Below are 25,570 nucleotides of genomic sequence, written 5' to 3'. Positions count from 1 at the left end.
ACACATACCTAGTTATATAGATATTTCACATGCATTAGACATATACTCCAATACACGTGTATTACACGTACACATAGCTTACTTATACATTATAGACATGTATTATACTACATATATGCGTACATTATGCATATATACGTATTTTTAAAAGTGCCTTGTCCAGGGGCATGGGGGTAGGATTGGAACTCAGGACCTCGGACTCCAGGTCCGGCGCTCTATCCACCATATTATGTATACAGGGGCTAACAGCTGGCAGAAGGATGAGGAGGATAAGTCCCAGGGAGGAGGTGGCCTTGGAGCGGAACGAAAGGACGTACTATCCTACTCCCTAAGTTATTACGGGAAAGGACGCGCAACACTCAAGCCCAGCCTCGGGCCGCCACGTGGATGGCTCCTTTTCCCCTCCCCCTACGCGCGAGCTCCCTGGGATGGGCGGGGCTCGTGGCTTCCTCAGGGGGCGGGGCTCCGCCGGAGCACATCCGGGTCTTGCCATAGGGTCCCTAAAAAGCGGGCGGAACCTTTCCTCCGTCAGGCGTGGTGCACTTCCGGGGGGGAGAATTTGGTTGCCGCACCACCGGGTGTTCATGCTCGTAGCGGTCCTCCCGGCGCCGCTGGGGTCGCGGAGGTGAAGTTGAGGAGGTGAGTGTAGCGGCAGCGACCGGGAGCCATGGACGTGCTAGCCGAGGAGTTCGGGAATTTGACTCCGGAGCAAGTGGCCGCTCCCATTCCCACAGTGGAGGTGAGTGAGGCGATGGCGCCGGGACGTGAGTGTTGTTTGGGGGCGTTCCCTCCTCGGGCTCCCGGGCTAGTCGGGAATGTAGCTGGAGCTGTGCTGCGGTGCGTACGGCGCATGCTCGGAGCTCTCCGCCCCGTCCTCTACGGCGGTTGGTGCTCTGGCTGCGCATGCGCCACCCTTGCGCCCTAGGTTTCTTCCCGGGGCTGTCAGCCTGGAGTCAGTTTCTCGAGAGCTGCTCGAGACTTCGGGGGCTGCCTGGTCCTGCCCCCTGGGGCGCAGCTGCAGTTCCCACCTAATCGTCCTCCTGTCCTTCCGGCCTGGTAGAGAAGGTGGAAGACAAATAACGTGATCTAGTCTGCTTTCTCTCCCTGCTTCATTATCACTTATCCTCCCCTAATTTTGGTCTTAACTAGCTCATTGATCTTCTTTTGCCTTCAACTGAAAACCCGTTTTATCGATCTTGGTGCTCTCTCAATAAGTCAGTAACTGTTCATTTAGCACGTACTGTGTTACGTTGTGAGAGAGCGGCAAAGTTTAGTTAAGGTTTCCTGCCGTAGGACCTGAACTGAGGTTTCACTGATAGAGGAAACTCCTGGATGAGAGAGCTCCTACTACCACTGAAAGTTGGCCCCTTCCCTGCAGCTTATAGTGTTTGAGAATTGAGCTGAAATGATTTTAAGGCCACACCACTCGTGGTCAGAGGCAGAACTTTTTGAACCCGCCCTTCTTCTCCTGGTTCCTAGGCTATCTCTCTCCACTGTACCATCCTGCCTCTCAGTAGCGAGATGTGATCCATAAATAACCTATATATGATGTGCATAAGAGATATAAGTAGTGTTTAAGGTGGGTGGTGATAAATTAATTTAAATTAATTTAAATTTAAATTAACTTAAATTTAAAATTAATAAAATTAAATTAATTTAAAGTGTTAAATTTAAAGTATGACCAAGAAGGTCTTGCTCTTCTACATGTTTTACAGTCTCCTAGACTCTTTCTTCACTCCTTTCAGCCAATATCCCCTTGTTGATTGGATCACATTGGACCCATGTGTCACCAGGAGACCTGATCCCTCTAGTTAACAGCTGTAGTTGGTGTGTATGTTGACTTTAATATAGTACTATGAGAATGAAGGAATGAATGAATAAAAAGGCATTTTTAAACACTTATAGAGTGCCAAGCACTGTGCTAAGCCCTGAGGAGTCAAATACCATAATAATAACTAACATTTACTAGGTTCCAGGTACTGTGGTAAGCACTTTACAAATATCTCCTTTGATTCTCAGAACATTGCAGGGAGGTAAGTGCTATTATTATCCCCATTTTACAGAGGAAGAAAGTTTAGTGGCTTTCCCAGAGTCACACAGCTAGTTAAGTGTCTGAGACCAGATTTGAACTCTGGTCGTCTGACTTCAGGCCCAGCTCTATCCATTGAGCCACCTAGTTGTTTCCAAATACAAAAGCAGGGATGTTCTCACAGAGTTGATTTACAGAAGAGGCTGAAAGTAGGGAATTAAGTAAGGCTAGCTGGGGTCTGCTTGCCTAAGATAATTGGCCATATAAGGCAATTAGTGGAGAGGGGCTAGTGTTTGGTCTTTGCCTCAGAGGGCCAGGCTTCTGGATAGGCTCCTGATAAGATTACTGAGTAGAGGGTTTTAGAGACCTGCTTTAATAAATCAGTTATTGGAGCACATATTGAACTTTCAGTACACCGAGCCCCAAGATGTTTCCAATAAACCAAGAGAATGCCTCTTATCTTGTACTTGCAATGTCTCACATTGGTCAGTCCACAGCCTGGTAATGGGAATACAAAGGAATGAACCTGGTCTTGCTCTTAAGACATTACATTTTACTGGAGAGGAGGATGTGTACCCATTTCAGTGGAGATGATGTTAATTAAATAGACCGTGGCCGAGTGCCCATTAGGCCCTAATAGGAGCAGAGAGTTCTCTAAGTTGCTGTTACAAAATGCCCGTTTGGTCTGCCCATTCACCCGGTTTTGAATCCACCTAATTGCAGTTGTATAGCTTATATCTTTCCATCTTTCCCAAAAGACTAGCACGAGAAGCTTTGTCAGATGTTTTCCTAAGCTGTAGGTGAGCTATATCCCCTTGCTCAGTTCCTCAGTGTGAGGAAGGTTGAGGTAAGGGGTGAAGGAGGTTGATTAAGTGGGATGCAGGGTGTCCGGATGGAGAAGTCTGCATCCTTCACGACAGAGATGATCGTCTTTGGCGAGTGTGTGTCTTCCTGTGTTATTCTTGTTTGATAGCGACACCAAGAGGTTCATTGAACAAACCTTCATTGCTGTCTGTCACTCTTGACTTAACTTGTTTGATGATTCGCTTCTTTATTTTGGAGGAAAGAGCCTCAATAATAATAATAATAATAATAATAATAAAAGCTAGCATTTTTATAGTGCCTACTAAGTGCTGGGCACTGCTAAGTGCTTTACAGTCATTATCTCATTTGATCCTCACAACAAGCCTGAGAGGTAAATGCTCTTATTACCCTCATTTTACAGTTGAAGAAACTGAGGCAAATAGAGGGTAAGTGACTTGCACAAGGTCACACAGCTAGTATGGTGTTTTGAGGGCAGATTTAAACTGAGGACTTTCTGACTCCAGGCCTAGCCCTCTATCCAGTGGGCCACCTTTTTTGAGGAGAGGTTACATTTTGCTGTTCTGAATTTAATATAATTAACAAGTGCTGAAGGACATCTCACAGTCACTCCATCTCTTGGTTATGAGCATTATCTCTGGCTGCCCCCCATGCCAGGGATGCTACCCCTTCTCACTACTGGCCTCCCAGCCAAAATCCTGTCTTCTACAGGAAACCTCTTCCAATTCCTCTTATTTCTGGTGCCTTCCCTTTCTTAATTACTTCCTATTTGTCCTGTATATAACTTATTTGTATATAGTTATTTGCTCTTTGCCTCCCTTTAGATTGTGAACTCCTTGAGGGCAGGGACTGTTTTTGTCTCTTTTTGTATCAGACACTTAGCACAGTGCCTGACACATAGTAGGTGCTTGCTAAGTGTTTATTGACTAAGTGAGTGATGTTGCTGTAAAGATGTGGTCTGCCTTAGAAGTTAATCCTCAAAGGCTTATTTGTTCTCTCATTATATTTAATTCGTGGGTGCTCTGAACATACATTTAGACCATTTTGTTTTTGGTGGGGCAATTGGGGTTAAGTGACTTGCCTAGGGTCACACAGCTAGTAAATATCATATATCTGAGGCTGGATTTGAACCCAGGTCCTTCCAATTCCAGGCCGGTGTTCTATCTACTGCACCACCTAGCTGCCCCCATTAGGCCCTTCTTATAAAGGTTGCAAGAAATGAGAAAGGAGACATGTTGGTTGGTAATTGCCAAAGTCTTCTCAGTCCTCTGTGGTACACCCTCATTTTCCTAGTGTCTTCCTCTCTTTGAGATATCTTAAAAAGATTTCCCTCATGCCTTTAACAATGCATCGCCTCCAGGACAGATTTCATCTCTGTCTGCTTTAGGTCCTGTTTCTTTCTGGACTCAGGCTGGAGTGCCAGTTCCCTAAACCTACTGATCTGGTTTCCCAGCTTCTGGCCGCTGTGTCACAAGCTGACAGTTAGAACAGGGAGCTGGAGACTGGTGAGAATAGGGGTATTGGCAGCAACAAGTGACAGCCATCCCTCTTTCTGGGGAAGCCAGAAGAACCCCAGTGAGCAGGACTCAAATCTGCTGGAGAGGGCCAGTGAGTGTGGGACCTAACAGCAGCTCCTAAGGGCATCCCTTTGTGGTACAGGAATGAATGCAGTCACCCCATGTCATCAGGAAAAGGGTCAGAGAGAGTGATTCCCCTTTAAAAAGGCAGGGAAGTATGTAATACATTTGAAAATCATTTTCATAGCAGTCGTTAAAATGAACATGGTTTTGGTGTCTAAAGGAATAAGTTTCACATTTTTTGGAAAAGTCACGCACCTCCCTACTCTGTCGATGCTGCAAGAGAAGGGAACAACTGTTGTCACTTTAATAGTGCTGACCCAGCTCCTTTATGGTTCAGTCATTCTTATTTATAATAACAACGGCTGAAAATCTTTGGCTCACTGGCATATTTTCTACAAACCCTAATTCTTATGTTTTGCTTCACAGGAAAAATGGAGGCTGCTTCCAGCATTTCTGAAGGTGAGTGTTATGCATTTAATATTCGTTCTCATATTCTTATGTGAGAAAAGTCCATTTGATTTTCAGGAAATCCTTGTCACTGGTCTGTTTTGACCAATGCTGTGTGTCATCCCTGTTGCTAAGCAGTGGGGACACAAGAAAGGAAGGAGACCTGGATCCTGGCCCACAGGGACTTGTGTTTTAGTTTGGGGGGCAGACCACATAGATCAGGGTAACTTAGGTTACGTATTCTAAAGGCCACATGAAAAATAGAGTTAATGAGTGTCTGCCTCACAGATTTAGAGGAGGAACAGCATTTGAGGAAAATCTGATGGAGGACAGAGATTGAGATATCGGGCTGGAAATAATGGTCGAATTAGGTCACTGGAAAGGTAAGAATATACAAGACTGTCCCATTTGGGTTGGAGCCAGTGTTGGTTATAGAGAAATGCTGGTGGGGTAGACCCAATGATTGAGTTGAAGCAATGGCAGGCCTTCCTGAATTCCCAGACTCCTACTTAGTGCTTCTCTCCCTACCTTGGGGCGGGGCTGTGGAGACTTCTGGTACAGGGTTGGGGTGTCTCGGGACGGGCGAGTGCCATGCCCACAGTATTAATACAGCCCTGCTTGGAGAAGAGAGCTTAGGGAGGGGAATAATGATAGATAAGGTCAAGACATAAGTAGGGGCCAGATTGTTGAGAATCTTGAGTTCCTGAAATTTAGGCTTTATCTTACAGGCAGTAGGGAGCCTTTGAGTGTTTTGGAGCTGAAAGTGATGTGTGCAAATTGAGGTTTTTATCCTGTTATCCTGATTGTGGCATGTAGGATGGCCCAGAAGAATAGAGAATGGAGGTGGAGAGGAGACTGGTTGGAAGACTAGCCATCCATTTGGGGGAGGGTGGTGGATGTGGAATTGGCAGGAAAGTCTCTCTGCAAGAACTCTTTGACAGAGATAGCTATGGCTCAGTGAGGGACTGGATGTGCTGGGAGCCTGCTAAGGGCCCACCGTGGTGGATAGGTGCCAGGAATACACAGACACTAGGGAAACGGTTTTACCCTCAGGAAACTTACATTCTGCTGCTGCTTTGAGGGGCAGGCGGAGCCTCCTCAACTGGTACTTGTCCAAGCCTTGGCTTCACCAGCTTCATAAAGCCCAAGCTGTCTCACCCATCAGGCCATAGTGGGCTGGGGGAGCCTCCCTTTGCCTAGTGAGGTGGAAGTCAGTCGTCTCAAGTAGAGAATGAACAAGCTTAATGAATGCAGGGTCAGCAATCCTTGGCCTCGGCCCAGGCGTGGACCAGCACGAGGCCCTCTTCTGTGGGTGTTTTTCCAAAAGCTTTGTCTTGAGGCAAGTCTGCCATCTTGTGATGGCCGAGCTCGGTCACAGATTTTGTTCTTTTGGTGCTGATCCTGGGGCTTCTTTCTGATCCCTGCAGGTGAAAGGCCTTGTGAAGCAACACATCGACTCCTTCAACTATTTCATCAATGTTGAGGTGAGTGTGCCACATCTGGAGCCCAGACACGGGAGAGGAGAGTTACCTGCAAGACTCAGACTTCTTTCCATCTTTCTGTCTTGCCTATAGATAAAGAAGATCATGAAAGCCAACGAAAAGGTCACCAGTGATGCTGACCCCATGTGGTACTTAAAGTAAGGAAAGGTTTGCTATTTTGTATAGTCTGTTCTTTTAAGAAACACAGTTGCTATTAAATAGGTTATACAAACCACTAAAAACACAACAGCCTCATCTTCTTTTAACCTTTTAGTCAGCTTGGTAAATAACTGATTTTAAAGTTCTTAAACTGGACTCCGTATTAGAAGAGGAGAAATGCGATTTGCTTCCTGTGTTTGCTTGGCCTTTGAGACTAACAGAAATTGGTCCAGTGCCTCGTAGAGTGTCTAGGAAGTGCTTAACATGAATTTGTTCTGTTGAGTCCATCATTGCTAGTGCATCACTTCTACTTGCCATATTTTTATAGAAAGTTGTCCATTTGTTCAAGAGGGAGGCCTTGCTAATGTACCCTGTAGGTAAAGTGTGATAGACTGCAAAGTTATTTGACCCCATGTCTTTTTCTGTATGGGACAAATAGATTTTCGTTCATTTTAACTCTTCCCTCTCCTCCTCCCCCGGAACAGTGCGTTATACTTAACAGGAGTTAATAAGTGCTTATGGAGGGGATGGATCAGTACATTTGGGTAAATAAGAGAACCTCAGATTGAAGCTGTCCCTGGAGATTTCAGACTTGAACAATCAGTATGAGGTTCTGGTATTTTGGGTGACTGTTAGTCTTTCAAGTTTACCAAATAGAGTTGATACTGGATCTATTTGCTTTTCAGATATCTGAACATCTACGTGGGCCTCCCGGATGTTGAAGAAAGTTTCAATGTGACAAGACCCGTGTCTCCCCATGAGGTAATTGGGGAACCCGATGTTGGGGGCGGCTTTTCTTTTAGTTACAGGTATGCCTCCCACATTTTTGGAGGGTGAACTTAGCTGTCAACACATTCAAATACATGAACGAGGATGAAAGACCGAAACAAATAAATTGTTCGTGGAGCTAACAAATGTTTTTAAAGAGTTTTTTGGAGGGGGAAGGGACTAGGCCTGTGATTTCTTGGGTGTAGGGAGCTCCTGATGAGGAACTTCCACCAATGCAAAACAGAACTTTATCAGTCACTTGGAGCTGTCTGAGGCTGAGCCGAGGGAGGTGCTCAGGGTCCCAGAATCAGGACCTGCCCCTAGGTCTGCCTGACCTGGAGGCCAGCTCTCTACTCGGTGCCCCACTGTCTCTCATTTGAAAATTGTGTGTACTAGCTGTCACCAGGTGGTGTTGTTCAGTTGTGTCCAATTCTTCATGACCCCATTTGGGGTTTTCTTGGTAAAGATACTGGAGTGCTTTTACATTGCCTTCTCTAGCTCATTTTACATGTGAGGAAACTGAGACAAATAGGGAAGTGTCACGGGGAAGTAACAAAATCAGCTTCTTTGTTTCCATGTCTCCTCAAGATTTATGTTTTTCTCTCTATGTATCATTTTCCATATCAAAATGACAATGGTGATAATTCATATAGTAGTTTTAGGTTTGCAGAGTACTGTGCAAATATCATTTCCGCTGTTGAATAGATGGGAAAATGAAAGTGCAGAGAAATTGACTGATTAGCCCAAGGTCAGCCAACTAGTAAGTGCCTGAGGTGAGATTTGAACCCAGGTCTCCTGAGTCAGTCTAGTGCTCTTTTCCCTACTGCACACTGCTGCCTCTACCCCACTTGGAGGGCCCAGCGTGTATTTGCCTCCAGGAAAGCCTTTTCTGACTACTTCAGGCCACGCTGGTCTTTCCTTTCCTTGGACTCATGATTTGGGAGGCTTGTGGCCTCCCACTATTACCTGGTGCTTTCCTTTGCATAAGTTAGGTAGTTTAAGTCACATTTACTACTTGGCACAAAAACCTTAGTACATGGGCAGTACAGTTATTGTTTTCTTCCTTTTACAGATGAAGGAACTGAATCTGAGTCTCGGAAAGGCTAAGTGACTTGTCTTGTGGTCCCACAGCTAGTCAGTGTTGGAGCCAGGTCTGGAACCCAGACCCTCTGGGTTAGAGTTAGGCCACTTCCACTGTTCTCCACTGCCTTTGATATTTGTGTCTGTGCAGAGCTTTGGGAGTAGACCTGGCTCCTGCATCCCAGTTCTTGGTTTATTCCTTCAACCCCCTCGGAGCTTCAGATGACGTTGGGTTATTTGGCACATCCTGTGATGTGATGATATCTTATTGAAACCCGGGACCTAAAAATGGCATCTCACCCAGCCCGTTCGTCTCCCTCTGGCACACTGGGACCCCATCCCTGGCTCCCTCATTGCTGCCCTTGCTTCCCTTGGCCTCCTCTCCTTGACCACCTGCCCGTCCCAGGGCGTGGCTCTGGCACTTTTACGCTGAAGCCCAGTGCCCGGGCTCTGGTGTTGGTTGGGTTTGAGGGGCGCATCGGTCCCAGGTCTTCTCCTTCTACCTTCTCTGCTGTCCCTGCTTCACGTTGCCGTCTCAGGGAAGGTGCCAGATGGCAGAGGTTAGGGAAGGGCTGCGGGGTGGGGAAGCTGACAGTAGCTAGAGTGCTCCTATTTGGGCATCTTGGCAGGGAAAGGAAGGAGGAAAAAGAGGGTGATGACTGTGGTGGGCAGTAAGGACAGCAGAGCTGTCTGTGCTGGTTTTGGGCCCGATGGGCATAGCCCTGGAGTGGGAGGGCCAGGTGGACGATGGTGAAAGGACAAGAAGATGAGCTTAGCTGAGACACGTCAGGGGCCCCAGGGGACCAAGGGAGCTACCGTGGGAGGGGTCAAGACTTGTCAAAGCTAGAGGAAGGAAGAGGGGCAGGAGATTACGGAAGGTGAAAAAGGTGGCAAGTAGCTATTGTAGGGATACCCTGGGACAGCAGGAGAGAGCAGTGAAAGGGGGTCAGTGGGTGGCAAAGGATGGAGCAGATCTGGGCTGAGATGGCTCTGCTTTGGGTAGGTTCCCCATCTGTGAAAGGGGGATAAGGAAATCAGCACTTCCTAGTTCCTGGGGGGATAGAGAGAGAGAGAGAGAGAGAGAGTGAGTGAGTGTGTGTGTGTGTGTGTGTGTGTGTGTGTTTGTGTGTGTGAATGTGTGTGTATATATGTTTACGTGTATAAGCCATAAAGCGCATAAATGGAACTTCTTACTCGTCACCAGTGACCTCCCCACTTCCATGTTACTTGTCTCTGCCACTCTTTATTCTATTCTATGGCTGTCTGGGATTTCACACATGATCTGCCTCCCCCTTATTGAAACCCTCCTCTCTTGGTTTCTCCCTTGATCGATGGATTCCTCTTTCTCCTCTTGGATATCTTTTTTTTCTGCTTTCTTCCCTAATTCCATTTCCTAACTGTGGGATGACCACCATTCTTCAAGGTTCTGTCTTTGGCCTTTTTTTTCCTCTACCCTGTCCCATGATGCATCGATCTTGCTTCCTCATTCCAGGCGTCTTTTTGTGGCCTCGGTCTTTCATCAGGCTTTGGTCCCATGTCCCCACTACCTCTGGGACATCCCTTACTGGGCCTCTGTCACCTCAGACTCAGACAGTTCACATTCAGCCCTTCTCTTCCCTCCATGATCACCAGTGCTCCTTCCCCAGCTCCCTTGTTTCTGTCCTCGCCATTACCTTCCTCTCCATATCCCGTGTCTGTCTTTGACTTTTGCTCTGTTTCTAGTGAGTTACCCAGCTCGTTCAGCAGATTCAGTAATTAAGCCTGGGCTAAGTGCAGAGCTTTGGATTTGATGCTGGAAGGCAGGAATAGAAAATAAAGCTGGTTCTGCCTCGAAGAGTTCGCACTTCCGGGCGGCATCTCTCCTCCTTACCTCCTGTCTGTTTCTGCTGTTGAAATCCTCCTTTACACCTGGATTATTCTGTGAGCTTCCTCAGACATCTCCCTGCCTCCCTAGGCCATCTTGTATATCACCATATACATGGTGATACACACCACCTTATACACCAAACACATGACTAACATTCCTAAAACATTAGTTATTTTGGACATGGAGTCAGAGGCCCTACGTTCAGCTCCTCACTTCTCACTTTCCTAAATGCATGACTTAGGGCAGGTCTCCTAACTGTCTGGGCCTCATGGGCTTGGGTGAGGTGACCTCTAAGAACCTCTCCGTATGAAATCTGTGATCTTGTGACTCCTTTCTTGTGAGGAATTGAATCTGGGGCATGCAGTGAGGTGCAGTGTCGGTCCTGCCCCGGGAGTGCCAGAGCCAGCAGGAAGCAGGCCGAGCGAATATTGCTGGGTGCCCTGAGACAAAGCTGTGCATTTGTGTGTAAGGCTAAGATAATGGGAGAGCCACGTGAAGCTGTTGTCTGTTTAATCTGTGTTCACGTTTCATTCACGGCAGAATTTAAGCTTCTCAAGGGCAAAGGCTCTTTTTTTTCCTTTGTACAAGTGCAGTGCCTCACACTAAATATTTGTGGAATGGAATTGAGCATCCCCTCCCTGGTAAAAAAAACCCTCTGGGGCCCTGGGTGGCCACCAGGATGAGGCCTCGATTCCTCAGCCTCTCACTGCCGGCCTCTGTGATCTGTTCCTGGCTCGTCTCCTGTTATTCTTTTCACTTACTTACTTACTTACTTATTTATTTATTGGCAGTTGGGGTTAAGTGACTTGCCCAGGGTCACACAGCTAGTAAGTGTCAAGTGTTTGGTCTGAGGCTGGATTTGAACTCAGGTCCTCCTGACTTCAGGGCCGGTGCTCTATCCACTGCGCCACCTCGCTGCCCCCGTCTCCTGTTAATCTTTACTGTTACTTGAGCTCTAGCCAAACTGCCCTTTTCACTTCTCCCCGAGCATGCGACATTTGAATTCTTAATTCCAAGCTTTTGCTTCATGGTCTGTCATTCTTGTCTGCCTATAATTATAGCTCACGTTTGTGTAGAATTACAGTTAACATAATACTTTCCTCATAAACCCTTAAAGTGTGGATAGAGTAAGTTTGCCCTGTTTGACAAGTGAAATTACTCGTCCAAGGTCACATGACTAGCAAGTGTTTGTGCCAGGGCTTGAGGCCAGATCTTCTGACTTCTAAGTGCAGTGATTTTTCTGATCTTTCTTTTTTTAACATTGGGTCTCCCCATTTTGCCTAGCCTAGGAATGAGGGACTACTCAGGGGGCCCCATCGCACCGCTGATGGGCACAGCAGCCTTGCCTTGCTCTCCAGCCTGGGTGACCTGTGCCCTTTCTGGACTCACCATGTTAACTCGGAGCTTGGTGCAGACACTTGATTGCGCCTGGTCTGCTGCAGTTCTGAGCCGGAGAGCTTCTCTGGTGGCAAGGGATCACTGGCGTGGGCCACCAGCCTCAGCCCCAGGCTGTCTCCATCATGCTGCCCCTCCCAGGCACGGGCTCCAGCACATAATCATCTCTCCACATCCTTCTCATCTCAGCCTGGCTCATGTTGATATGGCCATGCCATGAATTTCTACAGCACTGTTCTCTGCCTCACATTCTGGCTCTTAAGGGCAGACTGTCTTGCATTGGAACTGAACTGTTTCCTGTGGAAAGGCTTCAGGGAATTTACATCGTACAGGATCTCCTGCTGATTTTTTTCCTGGTGATTTTTCTGATTCTCATGTGTCTCATTATTAGAGCTAAAAGGGACCCTTGAGAAGTCACAGAGCCCTGCTGCCTGGTTTGACTCTTTTCAGTTTCTTGTGGTTAGCGATGATGGATTGAACTGATTTTGTGTCCCCCTTAATGCCTGGACGCAAGCTAAGTAAGTCACGACTTTGAAAATGATTGTTGGCTGGGGACAGATCCCTTTCTTCCCCTGAAAGTTCTCCACCTAGTGGTTCTAGCTGTGAGGTGCATCAGATTGAAAACGATTTACTGACCTTATTTCTGGTTTGTGTCGAAAAAGGTTAAACTACACAGCAGGGGAAGGAGATGTTGAAAATCCTATTAAATAGCCAAAGGGCATTAGATCTAACATTTATTGAACCAAGTAGCGTGAGCAGCTAACAAGGAGCACATTTAAAATAAAGATTTAAAAAATGACATTTAATGTCATTTAAAAATGACATTATTTTTAAGCCTGCCTTCGGAGCTGTCACCAACTGTGTATCAGCTCTCTACTGTGTTTGAGTACTTTTCTGGGGTGTTTTAATGCAGCCGAAGAAACATAGAACATGCTCCTTGTTCCCTCTCTAATCTAGTTATGGAAACAATAAAAATACGTGAAACAGGGTGCTTTATGGCCTACTTTTTTGCCATGGACTGATTTCACTCAGGGTTCAAAGATAGATCCATGTGGGTTGGAGTGTTTGGAGATAGCTGAGTCTGCATCTGTTATGAGGATGTAGGATGCTCAGCTTTATGAAACGGACAGGCTTGTTTCTTGATTGTCATATTTGGAACTTCTGTTAGTCTATGTGATGTGATTGTAGACCCCTAGGATGGTCCTCAAGGCTTATGTATTCAGCAGGATGACTATTTTCTCTCTCCTTTATCCCATGATTCAGTTGTTGATTATTTAGCTTCTCATGAGTCTCGGTTTTTTCCAGTATTGCTAAATGAATCATTTTCCATGACTTCCGTTTGCAAAGCACATACTGGAGTAGGAAGACCTATAGGGTAATTGGTGCAAAAGCCATCTTTGATGGGTTTAGTGGTGCCCACCATCACTACAGAGGCTTCCAAAGAAACACTAGCAGGATTCTGGTTTTCCGCTCCATCATTGGGTTGCCAGGACCCAGACGTGCAGTGGGGATGGTGTTCACTGTCCTTGGTCTAACTGCAGGGTCGGGAAGAGAATGAGGCAGCAGGTCACTGGGTTAGTGTGGGATTGATGCAGATGAAATGTGAGTTCCCCTCTTGGAAGAGAGAGGTGCTAGTGACAAGATGCTGTGATCGGGCCTTCCCGTCACTGAAAGAGGCTGTAATGCGGGTCTCTGCCTCCCTGTTGCAGTGCCGTTTGCGAGACATGACGTACTCAGCTCCCATTACAGTGGATATCGAGTATACCCGGGGCAGCCAGAGGATTATTCGGAATGCTTTACCCATCGGCAGGTGAGAAAACGAGTGAGAGTGTGTGTGTGTGTGTGTGTGTGTGTGTGCATTTTATTTACGACAATTGTGAATTTGAAATGACAGGTGTAAAGTTAACAAAGATCCTTTCTCCTTAACTGTCCGTGGCATTAACAAGGTAATATAAGCCTTTTGAGAAGATTTCCTGAGGCTAGCCTTCCTGCCAGAAGGTTGCTGTATATATTTTTTTTACTATGAGCTTTTCCTCACTCTCTCAGAATAGTTCTTAGCTGTCAGGGAGCCTGGTGCCTCAAGCAAGATTATTTGGAAAATAAGGTAGGGAAGCTCCTGTCACTGCCACCATCATTGTTCTCTTTATAGGCTTCCTTCCTCAAGCCAGGAATGTCCAGGAGCTCTTCTGCAGGATGTCAGTGGAAATAGGAAGGAGGCAGCTTTGGTCACAGTGCTGGGTTCTCAGGTCGGCCCTCCTGGTTTCTATTCCAGTGCTTTGGGTGGTGTTTGGAGAGATGGGCGTATAATTAGTCTGAGAAAGAAAGGCTGGATTTTCCTTGTTCTTGACCCCATTTTACAATAAAAAGAACAGATTTAGTCTGTTTGGGGAGTGCCTTTTGGAGCTGAAGTGAGAGCGTGGCTGTGTCTGGTATATGCCAAGGACATCTCTGCCCCTTGCCATTGGTGATCCAGGCAGAATGCTTCTGAAAACAGGGAGAAGACAGCGGAGTTGGTGACAAAAAGCCAGGAAAGCCCATTGGGAAGGGGCGGCTAGGCGCCAGTGTGGTGAGGAGAGCTGCCTTTTGGTCTGTGCGCCTGACAGTCTGCTCTCCTCTGGGAAATCAGGACTTTACCTCCTCCCATACCGGACACAGTTAGCACTTGGTAAATGCTCGTTGAATGGCTGGTGCAGGCCGATCTGTTCTTCAGGCACGCGTGGGAGTCTCTTGATGGTGCCCCTAGACAAACGACATTTCCTCGCGGTGTTTGATGTCCCTTGGATTACAGTGATCGTGTAGGTGGGAGACGGTCGGTCTGACCTAGGCGCTTTATGGGACTGTTCTTTGATGTAAGATGCAAGGACAAGAAAATGTTTCCAGTGGTCCTGGCTTCTTGGCTGTAGTGTGAGCAGCTCAGAGCAGCTGTGCCCCAAATCGGGCCTGTCTGTGCTGGGAGAAGCTCAGTGCTGGTTTTCCCAAAAGCCAGACCCACCACCAGGATGATTCTGTGGAATGGATTCCCATGTTAATCAAGGAAGGAGGAACAATAGAGAACTTTGGTTTTTGTTATTGTTATTTTTATTTTTATTTCTCGAATCTGGTCTGCCTTTCTTTGTGCAAAGAATCCTGTTTTTTTTTTGGGGGGAGGGGATCTTTTTGTGAGATAATGCTCCCTGCTCATGTGAACATTGCCTTCCCCCCTCCACCCCCAGCAATCTAGGAAAATGAGAAAACAGAATTAAGACAGAAGCTATGCTCACTTTAGCTGAAGACTTTTGCAAACATTCTGGGCCTCTTTCAGTATATTTCAATAAATACTTAATCACAGTGTTTCAGAAAACATTGAGTGACTGGACACACTATTGTGAAGGCAGCCAAGCCTGTATTATGGGGCAGAACAGGGACAGTGAAAGGATTTTCATTTCTGGTTGGATGACGCGCATCTTGGAATTTTAAAATAATGATTTAGACATTGTTTAAGAAGCTGAATTTTTTATTTGCTCTCCTTCCTTATGTGGTTACTTGTCTTTGAGAATTATTGTATTTTGCAAATGATCCATAGGTGGCGTGATGGTCTTTTCTTTTCTGAAAACAGAATGCCCATTATGCTGAGGAGCTCGAACTGTGTCCTTACGGGGAAAACTCCAGCCGAGTTCGCCAGACTCAACGAATGCCCCTTGGATCCAGGTGTGGTTCATTCCCTGCCCCCCCCCCACTGCTATTCCAATTGTTTCCTTTCTTTTAAAATGCATTGTTATTTATATCTTCTGTTTTATTACATCACCACTCCACATAACAAATAGTATTTTTTAAAGACAAAAAAAGATAAGAAAAGGAAGAGGAAAAAAAATTAACAAAACTAATTAATACATCAGAGAAGTCTGAAAACGTGTGCAGCAGTTGTTGACTCCTGCCTCTGCAAAGGGGTGGGATGGGAGTGGCTTCTCATCTCTGTTTTGGAGCATGCTTGCGTGTTAGAATTTTGCATCATTCACTCTTGATTTTGTGTGTGTGTTTGTGAGCGTGTGTGTGTACACGCGCATGTGCGGAGGGGCTGCTCTTTCCATTTACATTGTTGTCACTGTTGGGTCTGCTGTTTTCTTGGCTCTGCATACTTCATTCTGCACTAGTTCGTGGAGATCTTTCTATATTCCTTACACTTGTCATTTCCTGTAGCCCAGTAAGATTACACGATGTTCCTGTGCCTCAGTTTGCTTGGCTGTTCCCCAGTTGATGGGTGTCTACCTTGTTTCCAGTTCTTGACTGTCTCAGCAAGTGCTGTTATAAATAGTTTGGTAGCAGGGACCTCCTTGGTGTATGTGCCCAGTGGAGGCTCTGGGTCACAGGGCACGGGTATTTTATTCTCTTTATTTGCATAATTCCAGATTGCTTTCCAGAGTGGTTGGTGCCGGTCCACAGCTCGACCAGCAATGCATTAGCAAGCTGCTCTTCTCACCACCCTTCCAGCGTGGACCATTCTTGCCTTTTGTCATCTTTGCCCATTTGCAGGGGTGTAAGATATTCTCCGGCTTTAAGAAAAGTGGAACAAATTTTCTGAAAGAACCTCCAACCTGAAGTTTTCCAGTTGACCATGCACCATCTTACCTCCATATGTCATTCACTGAATGATGTTAAACACATCCGCAGGGCATTTTGCAGATTGGCCCAGTATTTATTTACTCTTTTAGCACAAAAATCTAACGGCTTGATCTGTTGGCTTTTTTTCCTTCATGAGTACAAGTTTAGTGTCCCAAATGTTTATTCTCAGTCTCTTTTCTTTATCTTTTGGTATGCTTAAACATATCCCACAAAAAGCATATTTTTTTAGCCTAGATTGAAAAATGTTTAATAGATGGGCTAGAAACCATTACAGACTCCAGCCGAGATGAAGAAATGTGTCAATGTTCTCTCAATGGACATAGTGTTAATAGTCTGTCCTTTTCAAGGGAGGGGGTGGTGTTTTGATTTGTTTTTTAATGTCTCAGGCCCAGCATTTTTGGACTTTCTCTTCATTCATTTAGCCCTTTTTCACTGATTAATTTTCTTTCTGTGATTGACTTCATCTCGTTCCTATTTGGATGCATTGATGCAGAGTCCCCAAAGATGTTGGCAGGAAATGCTGTTGAGTAGGTTTCGTTAGGCCAAAGCCATAGTGGCATCACGATGTAGAAGATAGATGTGACATTAGGAAGCACCGCCTTGCTCTGCCCTGAAAAGGGCTGAACCTTTGAGGAGCTGGTTATTTTCACTACTCCTCTTCCTAGAGCTGCTGCTCAGGAAGCTGGCTGTGGTGCAGCTGTGCCCCGACATGTGGGTGTGACCCCGAGGGGGTGTCTGGGCTCCAAAGAGCTCGCTTGAGCCTCAGTAATGGTGGCATCGCTGCCGACGCACAGTGTCGCCGATGAGTGGGCCAGAGCGTTCCGTGTCTGGACGGCGCCTCTGTGAGGAGGATGCACAGAGGGGCTAACCTTGTCTTTTCGGAGCAGGTGGCTACTTCATCGTCAAAGGAGTGGAGAAGGTCATTCTCATCCAGGAGCAGCTGTCGAAAAACAGAATCATTGTGGAAGCTGACAGAAAGGGCACCGTGGGGGCCTCCGTCACCAGGTGAGGAAAATCCGTTGAGTCCCCCATTTTCTAGGAAATGTTGGTGATATTTCCTAAAGATTGTTGTAGTCAGAATATCCGTGTTTGATTTCGATGTAGCCGTATTTCCTGCATGTTGTGCAGTGAAAAGAGTGGCAGCTAGGTGGCTCGGTGGATGGAGTGCAGGCCTGGAGTCAGGAAGACTCATCGTCCGGAGTTCACATCTGACCTCAGGCACTTTCTACCTGTTGGGCAAGTCACTTAACCGTGCTTGCCTCAATTTCCTCTGATGTAAAATGAGCTGGAGGAGGAAATGGCCACATTACTCCAGTATCTTTGCCAAGAAAACCCCAGATGGGGTCACGAAGAGTCGGACGTGACTGAAAAACAACTGCACAACAAGAACAACAGAAATACAGTAAAAATAATGGAAATGTCTGTCTTTATTTGCTCTGCATCAGAATTTATCATTAGGGATCCCAGTTTAAAATTAAATTCATTGAAAAGCTTGTGAGATGTAGTGTGAGGATTCTGCATGCATGGAGTGTGAGAAACAGGAATGCCGTAGCGTACAGGGGATCGTCATTGGGCAGCGTCCTCCTCCTTTGCCAGGCCCTGAGCTAGCCGACTCACAGAGCTCCTATGGTTTAGGAACACACACTTAGGGACCGGAGCACGTTGAAAACATAGAAAAGTGTCGTTTTTGGAGGGACCTAGGAAATTTTAGAAAACCTGAACATTGATTAGATGAGGGGCTTTATGACTGACAGGTTGAGGACTTGAATCTCCATGCCTCATAGCTGGTTTACTGTGACCTTTGACCTTGTCTCAACTAAAGACCAGAGGTGTTTGCTTTGCCAGCATTATATCGTGCAGATTTAGAACCTGGTATGTAATTAGTCATTTGTGATTCAGCCGAGTGTTGTCAAAAGAGTGCTATTGGATTTGGATTCAGAAGACGAGTTCACATTTCACCTTGGCCGTTTTACTTACTCTGGGCAAGTAACGTTCCCAACTTGGTTCTTGGCTTCCCCATTTGTAAAATAAAGGGATTGAGCTAGGGAACCACCCAGATCCTTTGTAGCCCTAAGTCTATGAGTCCTAGTTTGTCTTGCACCGTTTGTGAAGATTTTTGGTGGTCCCCATCCCATGCCTTTCATTTCTAGGCAGGTTGTGCATCCGTCGTGGTGCATAAATGGTGTGATTAGAAGAGAAGTTAGGCAGGAGGTGGAGAAGTGGTTCCTTTCCCTCCAGAGCTGCTCCAGCCATGGTAAAGAGCAAGGGGTAAATGTAGAAAGTCCTTGGAGAATGTCTGGGCACGTGGGATCATTGTAAGAAGCTAAGATTTACTAGATGGAGGAGGCGAGGCCTAGAACTTACTCCACGTTCTCTCGTTCTCAGATTGCTAGTGTTACACATAGTCACTAACATGAACGTATCCCAAGATATACAAACAGGGATGATTTCTTCTAGGCACGAGTACATTTTAAATAACCTATGTTTCCTTGCAGTTCAACCCACGAGAAGAAAAGCAGGACCAACATTGCTGTGAAGCAGGGGAGATTTTACCTGAGGCACAATACCTTGTCGGAAGACATTCCCATCGTGATCATCTTTAAGGTAGAGTAGAGATGGTCTCATTGGAAACCTCCCCTGTGGTTCTCCTTCCCCACAGGCTGTGCCTGCTGCGTGAAGCTTCCTCCTTGGTGTGGTCAGCAGTTCTCACGGCCTACCTCTTGGCCCACCCAGGTCAAGCAGGGCCTTCTGATCCCGAGCTGAGGAGAGCCAGGCTCTCTCCTGGTGTGGTGGTGGGGAAAGCACGTGAGCTAAGTCTGAAAGAGGACGACTCTGACCAGCTGGGTGGGGCTTCCTGGGAAGTAAGGGGCAGGGGCAGTCCCCAGTGAGAAAATGGTTGTTCCCAAAGTGTGTTTGTAAATGAGCTACTGGAATGTGCTTGAATCCATGAATCCATGAAAGAGCACTGCACATTTCTAATTTAAAACGCAAAAGAGAAAAAAGGCCATTCAGAAGATCTGGGATTTGACCTGTGTGGCCAGTGTGCTACAGAACCCAGGCCCTCCACCCTTGAAAATGCTGTTTCCCGAGTGGCTTTTTACCAAAGGCTTCATCCCCTGGTGCTGAGCATCACCCTCCTGGTCCTTGGAAGCATCTGCCCGAGTTCAGGCGTTGTGGCCTTGCCTCTGAACCACAGGATGGCAGCAGAGGAGGATTGGAGGACATAAGCAATTAAATAAGGAGGGGAAAAGGAGAAAAGAAATGAAGTTGGGCTCCATGAGCGTGAGTGCTTGTGGGAGAACAGCCAGAAGGAAGCTGAGGAAGGAGTTGGAATCCTGGGTCACGGGCTCTGGAGGTTCTTACCTCTGATTTCATTTTGAAATTTGTGGCCCGACTTTCCCTTGGTACCAGTGTATCACTAACACCACTTTCGCTTTTATCAACCACAATTAAGGTTATTTTTTGGCTCACAAATGGAACAAAGAAAGGAAGACAGAGGGAATAAAGGGAGAGGATTAACAGGGATTTGCCTATATGGGAAAAAGAGAATGCCTGAGGTGGAAGTAACTGAGCTGTGAATGGTGAGAGAAGAGGGGGTTGGGCACGGCCTGGGTTGTGTGCAACCGATCCTCTGGAGAGGGAAGAAAGGAGAATGTCTCTGAGCCGGCCATCAGGGAGAGGCGGTGTGGGAGAGGGGCTGCACCTTGGACTGGAGAGGTGGTATCTACTCTTCCTGTGAGTCTGTCTTCATTCAGAGCACTGCCTGTATGTTGAAAATCAGCGATTTCCTTGGTTCTTACTTCTTGTTCTTGTCTCTAAATCAGGGTTTCTTAATCTGGGGTCTGTGGATTTGGATTTTTTTTATTGATATTTTGGTAACTATATATTGATGTAATTGGTTTCCTTTGTTAATCCTATGTGTTTTATTTTATGCATCTGAAAACATTTTGAGAAGTCCATAGACTCTACCAGACTTGCAAAAGAATTCATGATGCAGAGGTTAATACCCCTAGCTTTGATGCTACCTGGGGAAAACACCTAGAGACATTTTGGTTGGTCAGAACAAAATTAGAACTGAACATTTTTTTCCTCCTTTAAAAATTCAATGCTCAGAGACTATGAGGTATCATTATTTAGAAAAGAATATCGTGATTGTCTTTTTCCTGTGGCCACTTGGAAGAGAACAAGGAGATGTGCTGGAGATGTATCATGAGTGCATTATGTTACACACAGGAAAGAATTTCCTGATAGGACAAATTGGGAAAATGGCTCACTGAACTAAGATGACCGTAAGTAGTTTTCTCTTGGAAGAGGATCTGTCTGGCTTCCATGAGCCTGTTTTAGAAATCTGTAAGCTGACCCTAGAGTTAGCCTCCAGTCTTGGCTCTTCATGTGGTAATACTAACCCTCTATGTAGTAGTGCTTGTGTAGTCCTTGGGGAGTGTCCTTGTGGTGAGGAGCAGATGAAGTAATGTGTGCAGAGGTGCTGTGTAGAGCCCCGTCACCGTGTAAGCCAGGAGTGTTCTTTAACTCTTCGGTGAGCTCTTGGACATGTCTGTGCTTGGCTGCTTGGTAGGAGTTCAAGAAACTTTGTTTCCCCAAAGCCTGCCCCATTCCGGCAAGACTAAACACGGTTTTACGTCTCCCTTCTCAGTTTATGTTCTTCACGGCCAGTGTAGCCTGCCTCTGCTTTTTGACCTGGTGGAATTCTGGTTTGTCGAATTCTCTAACTAGCCTGGTGCAATTAGATCTCCAGGAGAGGGCAGCACGCGCTCACACATCAGACCCATTCCATTGACGGGTGTAGACACAGCAAGACAGATCAAAGTGAGCATGTTTATGTGTACATTTGTTCTTATTTTTAAAATAAGTTTTTATTAATAATTTTTGTTTTTACACTGCTTGCATTTTCCCCTCTTATCCCTTGCTATTCCCCCATCTCATTATTGATGTGTGCATCTGACACCCATACGGATCAGGTGCCATGATTTTCCCCCTATGAAACGAAACATTTGTATCACAGGTTAATACGCATTTATATGGCTGGGATTTTACATTTTAAGGATATCATTGCACATCTATAGAGTCATCATACATGGGAAGAAAAAGGTCCAGATGAAATTTGAGCTAAAGCAACTTTATTCCTTCTGAAGAGACCCTCTGAGCAAGCCAGTCCAATGAACTAGCCAGGACTGTGTGTGCCTTGGCATGCAATAACTGTCCTTCTAGTTCCTCCAGGGGACTAACTTAATCTTAAATAATTATGCAGCTGTGAACCCAAAAATATTTGGAAGTGATCAGAGTTGCAGAGCTAGTGCCTAAGCTGGAAGAATTCCCCTTTTTCTCCATAGCAGACACGAGTAGAAGCTTTTCCTACTTCTTGGGGGTCCCAGAGCATTTGTTAGACTCCAATTAAAAAGATCTTTTTGAAGCCGACTACAATTTACCGGGCTAAGTGCCTCGTCATTGGACCTTCAGGATAGAAGGGCCCTTAGAGATCACCCAGTCCTGCGTCCTCATCTTATAGACATGGACACGGAGGAGGGCTGGAAAATGATCGTTGGGCAAACTCTTAGACTCTCATTTCATATGCTGCCGGACCCCAGGAAGGAGAAGACAGTAACGAAAAATAAGCATGAAAGATGGGAGAAATTTCTTCACGTTCCTCTTCCTGTCAAGTGAGTATGACATAAACAGGTGTTTCAGCCAGCAGTCGGCCGAAAGGGACAGAACGAGGGAACGAGAATCCTTCATGCTGAGTCTGAGTGTGCCTAACAGAGAGCCTTGGGTCCTGCGTCAGCCTTAGCTTGAGTTGTGGCAAAGCTCTCATCCAGAAATCTTTTCCCATTTTCCCTCTGTGTGCTCAGCGTTTTCACTGGGATGTCTCTAGTCTTGTAGTAGAATAAATTTGAAGTTTAGAGGAACCTCTCTGGTAGCCAAATTAGGGTCCATTTTTATTTTTCAGAGAAAGACATCTTGTTACCGATGATAACAGATTACCGGTCTTGTTTTTGTTTTTGTAATGACAGATTCAGTGTAATCAATTTTAAAAGAAGACTGAGATCCCTGTTTCTGAGCAGCAGGGAAATGGAGACCTTTTACCCTTCATCTACTTAATATTTGTCAAGTCACTGCTGTCAATTTGCATATCATCCTTTTCTTTTTAGGCCTGCTTCCTTTGTGGCGACCATAGCAGAAAGGGAACTCCCTAGTGACCTTGTTGTAACAGTCGTTGACTAATAAAATCCATGTTCTCTTAGCCCTTTTTGAAATTTCTTTTTCAGATCAGTGAAGGTACATGAAGTACATGCAGTTATTGCATTGATTTTCTACTATGAGTTTATTTAATTGTTCTGTGTGGTCCGGTATGTTCACCCTTGGCACAGTCAAATTCAGCAGTTGAGGAAATGTATTTTTAAAGAGTGGATGAATCACAGATTATCATCCCTTATTTTTCTTACATTAACTCCCCAGACTGTGCAAGCTTTGGTTGAAATAGGGTGGTAGTGCTGAGTCTGCATCTGGCTGTTATTGTACAAGTTTTTAACTCATTAGTGAGGCAAAATGATTTGAGGTACCTGGAGTACAAAGGGTCCCACATAAAGCTACTTTTTAGATGTCTAAATTATGTCTGCAAGGTAAAATAGTTGGGCATGTTGCTGAAGTTTCCATAGCAATCTTCTCCATTTATTTGTAACGCTCACTCGATTGAGAACTAACTAGGTTGTAAAGCAGAACTTTGGCCTTTGGAGTTGGAGAGCTTTTGATGAGTCTGCCGAAGTCATCATCATCGTAGTTTGATGACCAAATGAAGGAAGTGTTTAGTTCTTTAGGGCATTAGCTCTGTTTTCTGAACATGTGGTGTCGTTTATCAAACACCCTGCACATCTTGGCCTGAAAGCTTAAAACTACCTGGAAGGGCCTCACTGTCCTTATGAAAGAGTGGGTTGGTCCAAAACCCGAAGGAGGGGAAGAGCAGCCCATGGCCCATAAGGAAGGACTTCTTGACTGAGGTTAAACGTTGGGACGTGCTGTCAAGGACTCCAAAGGGCTTTCTGCCTTTAGCTGTTGAAAAATTTCTTCTTTATTGATATTTTCTGTTTCTTACATCACCATGGTGTCTCATGTATCCCTCCTCCTCTTCCCCTTTCCCCTCCTTAGGAGTGATTCCATATGACAAATAGCTTTTTTTTTTTTAAAAGAGGGGGGAAAGCACAACTGATCAGTACATTGAGAAAGTCTGAAAACGCCTGCAGTGTGTAACACCTATGCCCTTCCACCTCCACAGAGGATTGGCTTGGGGGTGTCTTCTCATGTCTCCTCATTTAACTTCCATTTGGTCTTTATAATGGCGGTGCATTTGCTTTTAGTTGTTTGGCGTCTTACTCTTTCTACTTAAGTTGTTGTTAGAGTGTATGTTGTTCGCGGCCTTGCTCATTTCACTTTGCATCAGTTCATAAAAAGCTTCCCGTGTTCCTCTGTGTTCATCACAACATCATTTCTTCTAGCCATTTTAAAGAACAAGGTAGCTTTCTTAGAAGGCTCCAGTCAAGTGTGTGTGTGTGTGTGTGTGTGTGAACATCAGTTTTCCCATTAGTTAATATGATCTCCATCCATTAACCAGTGATTTGATGGAGTAATTGTTCCAAATCCACATTGAAATTCTCCTTATAAATGAAAACAAATGTAAAGAAATTAGGCTTTTACGGTAATCCCAGGAAAAAAGTCATGTGGAGCACTGTGGTTATAGTATGAGTGAAGAGGAATTGATAGATGAGAGAAAGCTGATGAAGCCGTCAGACATGGGACAGTACAACATCCCCTCAGTGAGATCTACAGGTATCTGAAAGATATCAGCCTGGCCATCCATAGTGGAAAACCCAAGCGGATGGAAGAACACCCATTACCCACATCAAAATATGCTGTTGTGTAAGCTCAATTAACTTAGTCCATCGGTAATATATCTTGCATAGACTCTATAGATAGACAGTGAGCCAGAATTGAATGAGAGAAGAGGTTGTGCTGGCTTGCACTCTCGAAACAGTCCTTTCAGAGGTCTTAAGATCCTGTCTGCAAGAACACCCCCCCACTTTTTTTTCCAAACACCAATTTTATACCAATGGTGCCCTGTGGTTGTAGGTATGGAACATAAGTCTCAGAAGAATTGTCAGTTAGCCGAAAGACCATAGAACGACGTGTAGCAGGTCTAAGGAGCTTGTAGCAAATCTCCGAAGATAAGATGTGTATGCATCATGGTGTAAAAGACCATGTATAACTGGAAAACGAGATGGGCTGATGGTATAGCAAGAGTGAGGGATAATGGGCACTGCAGACCCTACACTGGTGTCCAGACAATAGGAAAAGAATGAATACGAGATCCCTGGTGGGTTAGGGAGATAGTCTTATGGAGGGTGTGCAGAAGCATGTTACTGATAGTGGCAGATGAAAGAAGGCTTGGAAGGGCTGCTGTCCCTGTCAGTGGAGGGAGGAGTATCTCACGAAAGATGGAAAGAGAGCCTGAGGCTTAGGGACATAACTGGGCCAGATGGCTCTTTAAAGATCATCACAACTTTATGATTGTAATCAAGGTGCTTAATTCCTGTTAGATTGACACTTGACTAGAACTCAGCTCTTCCTAACTCTGAGGCCCACTCTCGGTCTCCATTCTACCGGGTCTGCCTTTCATCTATCTGTATGTGTATATTGACAGTTTTGATTCTGCTGATTTCATTCTGTGTCACTTTATGTAGGCCTGTTTTCTTGTGTGCTTAATATTTAGAATTTTTGTGGCATCATAATATTCATTACATTAATAATCCATAATTGATGTGGCCGTTCTCCAATTTTGGACATACAGATTATTTCTAATTTTTTTTTTTTTTGCTATTACTAGTAGAACAAGCTATGACGATTTTTGTACATTTAGGTCCCATTTTCCTTTTTTATTGTTTTTTGGGGTAAAATCCCATCAGATACCTTCACTGGTTTGTAGCGATAGCTTGGTAGAACGTAGAGAGGGCTAGATTTGGTTTCAGGAAGACCTGGGTTCAAATCCCATCTCAGGTATTTACAATCTGTGTGACCCTGGGCAAGTCACTTACCCCTTTTGCCTCAATTTCCTTATATAAGGAGGGGAATCAAGAGTAATATCTCAGTAGGCAGCTGTGAAGACCAAATGACAGATATAGTTTGAAGATCTTTTTGTGTGATTTGCTACCAGTTCCTGTTCCCTTTTTGTAAATAATCTGTCCGTGTCCTTTGACCTCCGCTCATTCAGAGGAGAGGGGATGTGTGACATAGCAGTTTTACAGATATTGACACCTTTTAGATTTGTCATATTAAA

General features: G+C 45.4%; 1 protein-coding gene across 1 annotated transcript in view; it reads left to right on the top strand.

The window, feature by feature from the left end:
• The first annotated feature begins 521 nt into the window (after positions 1-521).
• Positions 522-25,570, top strand: part of POLR3B (RNA polymerase III subunit B) — a 144,108-nt gene continuing 119,059 nt past the window's right edge. The window contains exons 1-9 of the mRNA XM_027873285.1: positions 522-739; positions 4,858-4,890; positions 6,306-6,362; positions 6,453-6,517; positions 7,205-7,280; positions 13,338-13,438; positions 15,224-15,315; positions 17,115-17,232; positions 18,723-18,831. Coding sequence (XP_027729086.1) covers positions 668-739; positions 4,858-4,890; positions 6,306-6,362; positions 6,453-6,517; positions 7,205-7,280; positions 13,338-13,438; positions 15,224-15,315; positions 17,115-17,232; positions 18,723-18,831 — 723 coding nt within the window. The 5' untranslated portion in view covers positions 522-667. The remainder of the gene's footprint in view (positions 740-4,857; positions 4,891-6,305; positions 6,363-6,452; positions 6,518-7,204; positions 7,281-13,337; positions 13,439-15,223; positions 15,316-17,114; positions 17,233-18,722; positions 18,832-25,570) is intronic.

Source organism: Vombatus ursinus, unplaced genomic scaffold, assembly GCF_900497805.2.
Source record: "Vombatus ursinus unplaced genomic scaffold, bare-nosed wombat genome assembly UNPS02003292.1, whole genome shotgun sequence".
Taxonomy (NCBI): Eukaryota; Metazoa; Chordata; class Mammalia; order Diprotodontia; family Vombatidae; genus Vombatus; species Vombatus ursinus.
This window is presented reverse-complemented; position numbering and strand designations above follow the sequence as displayed.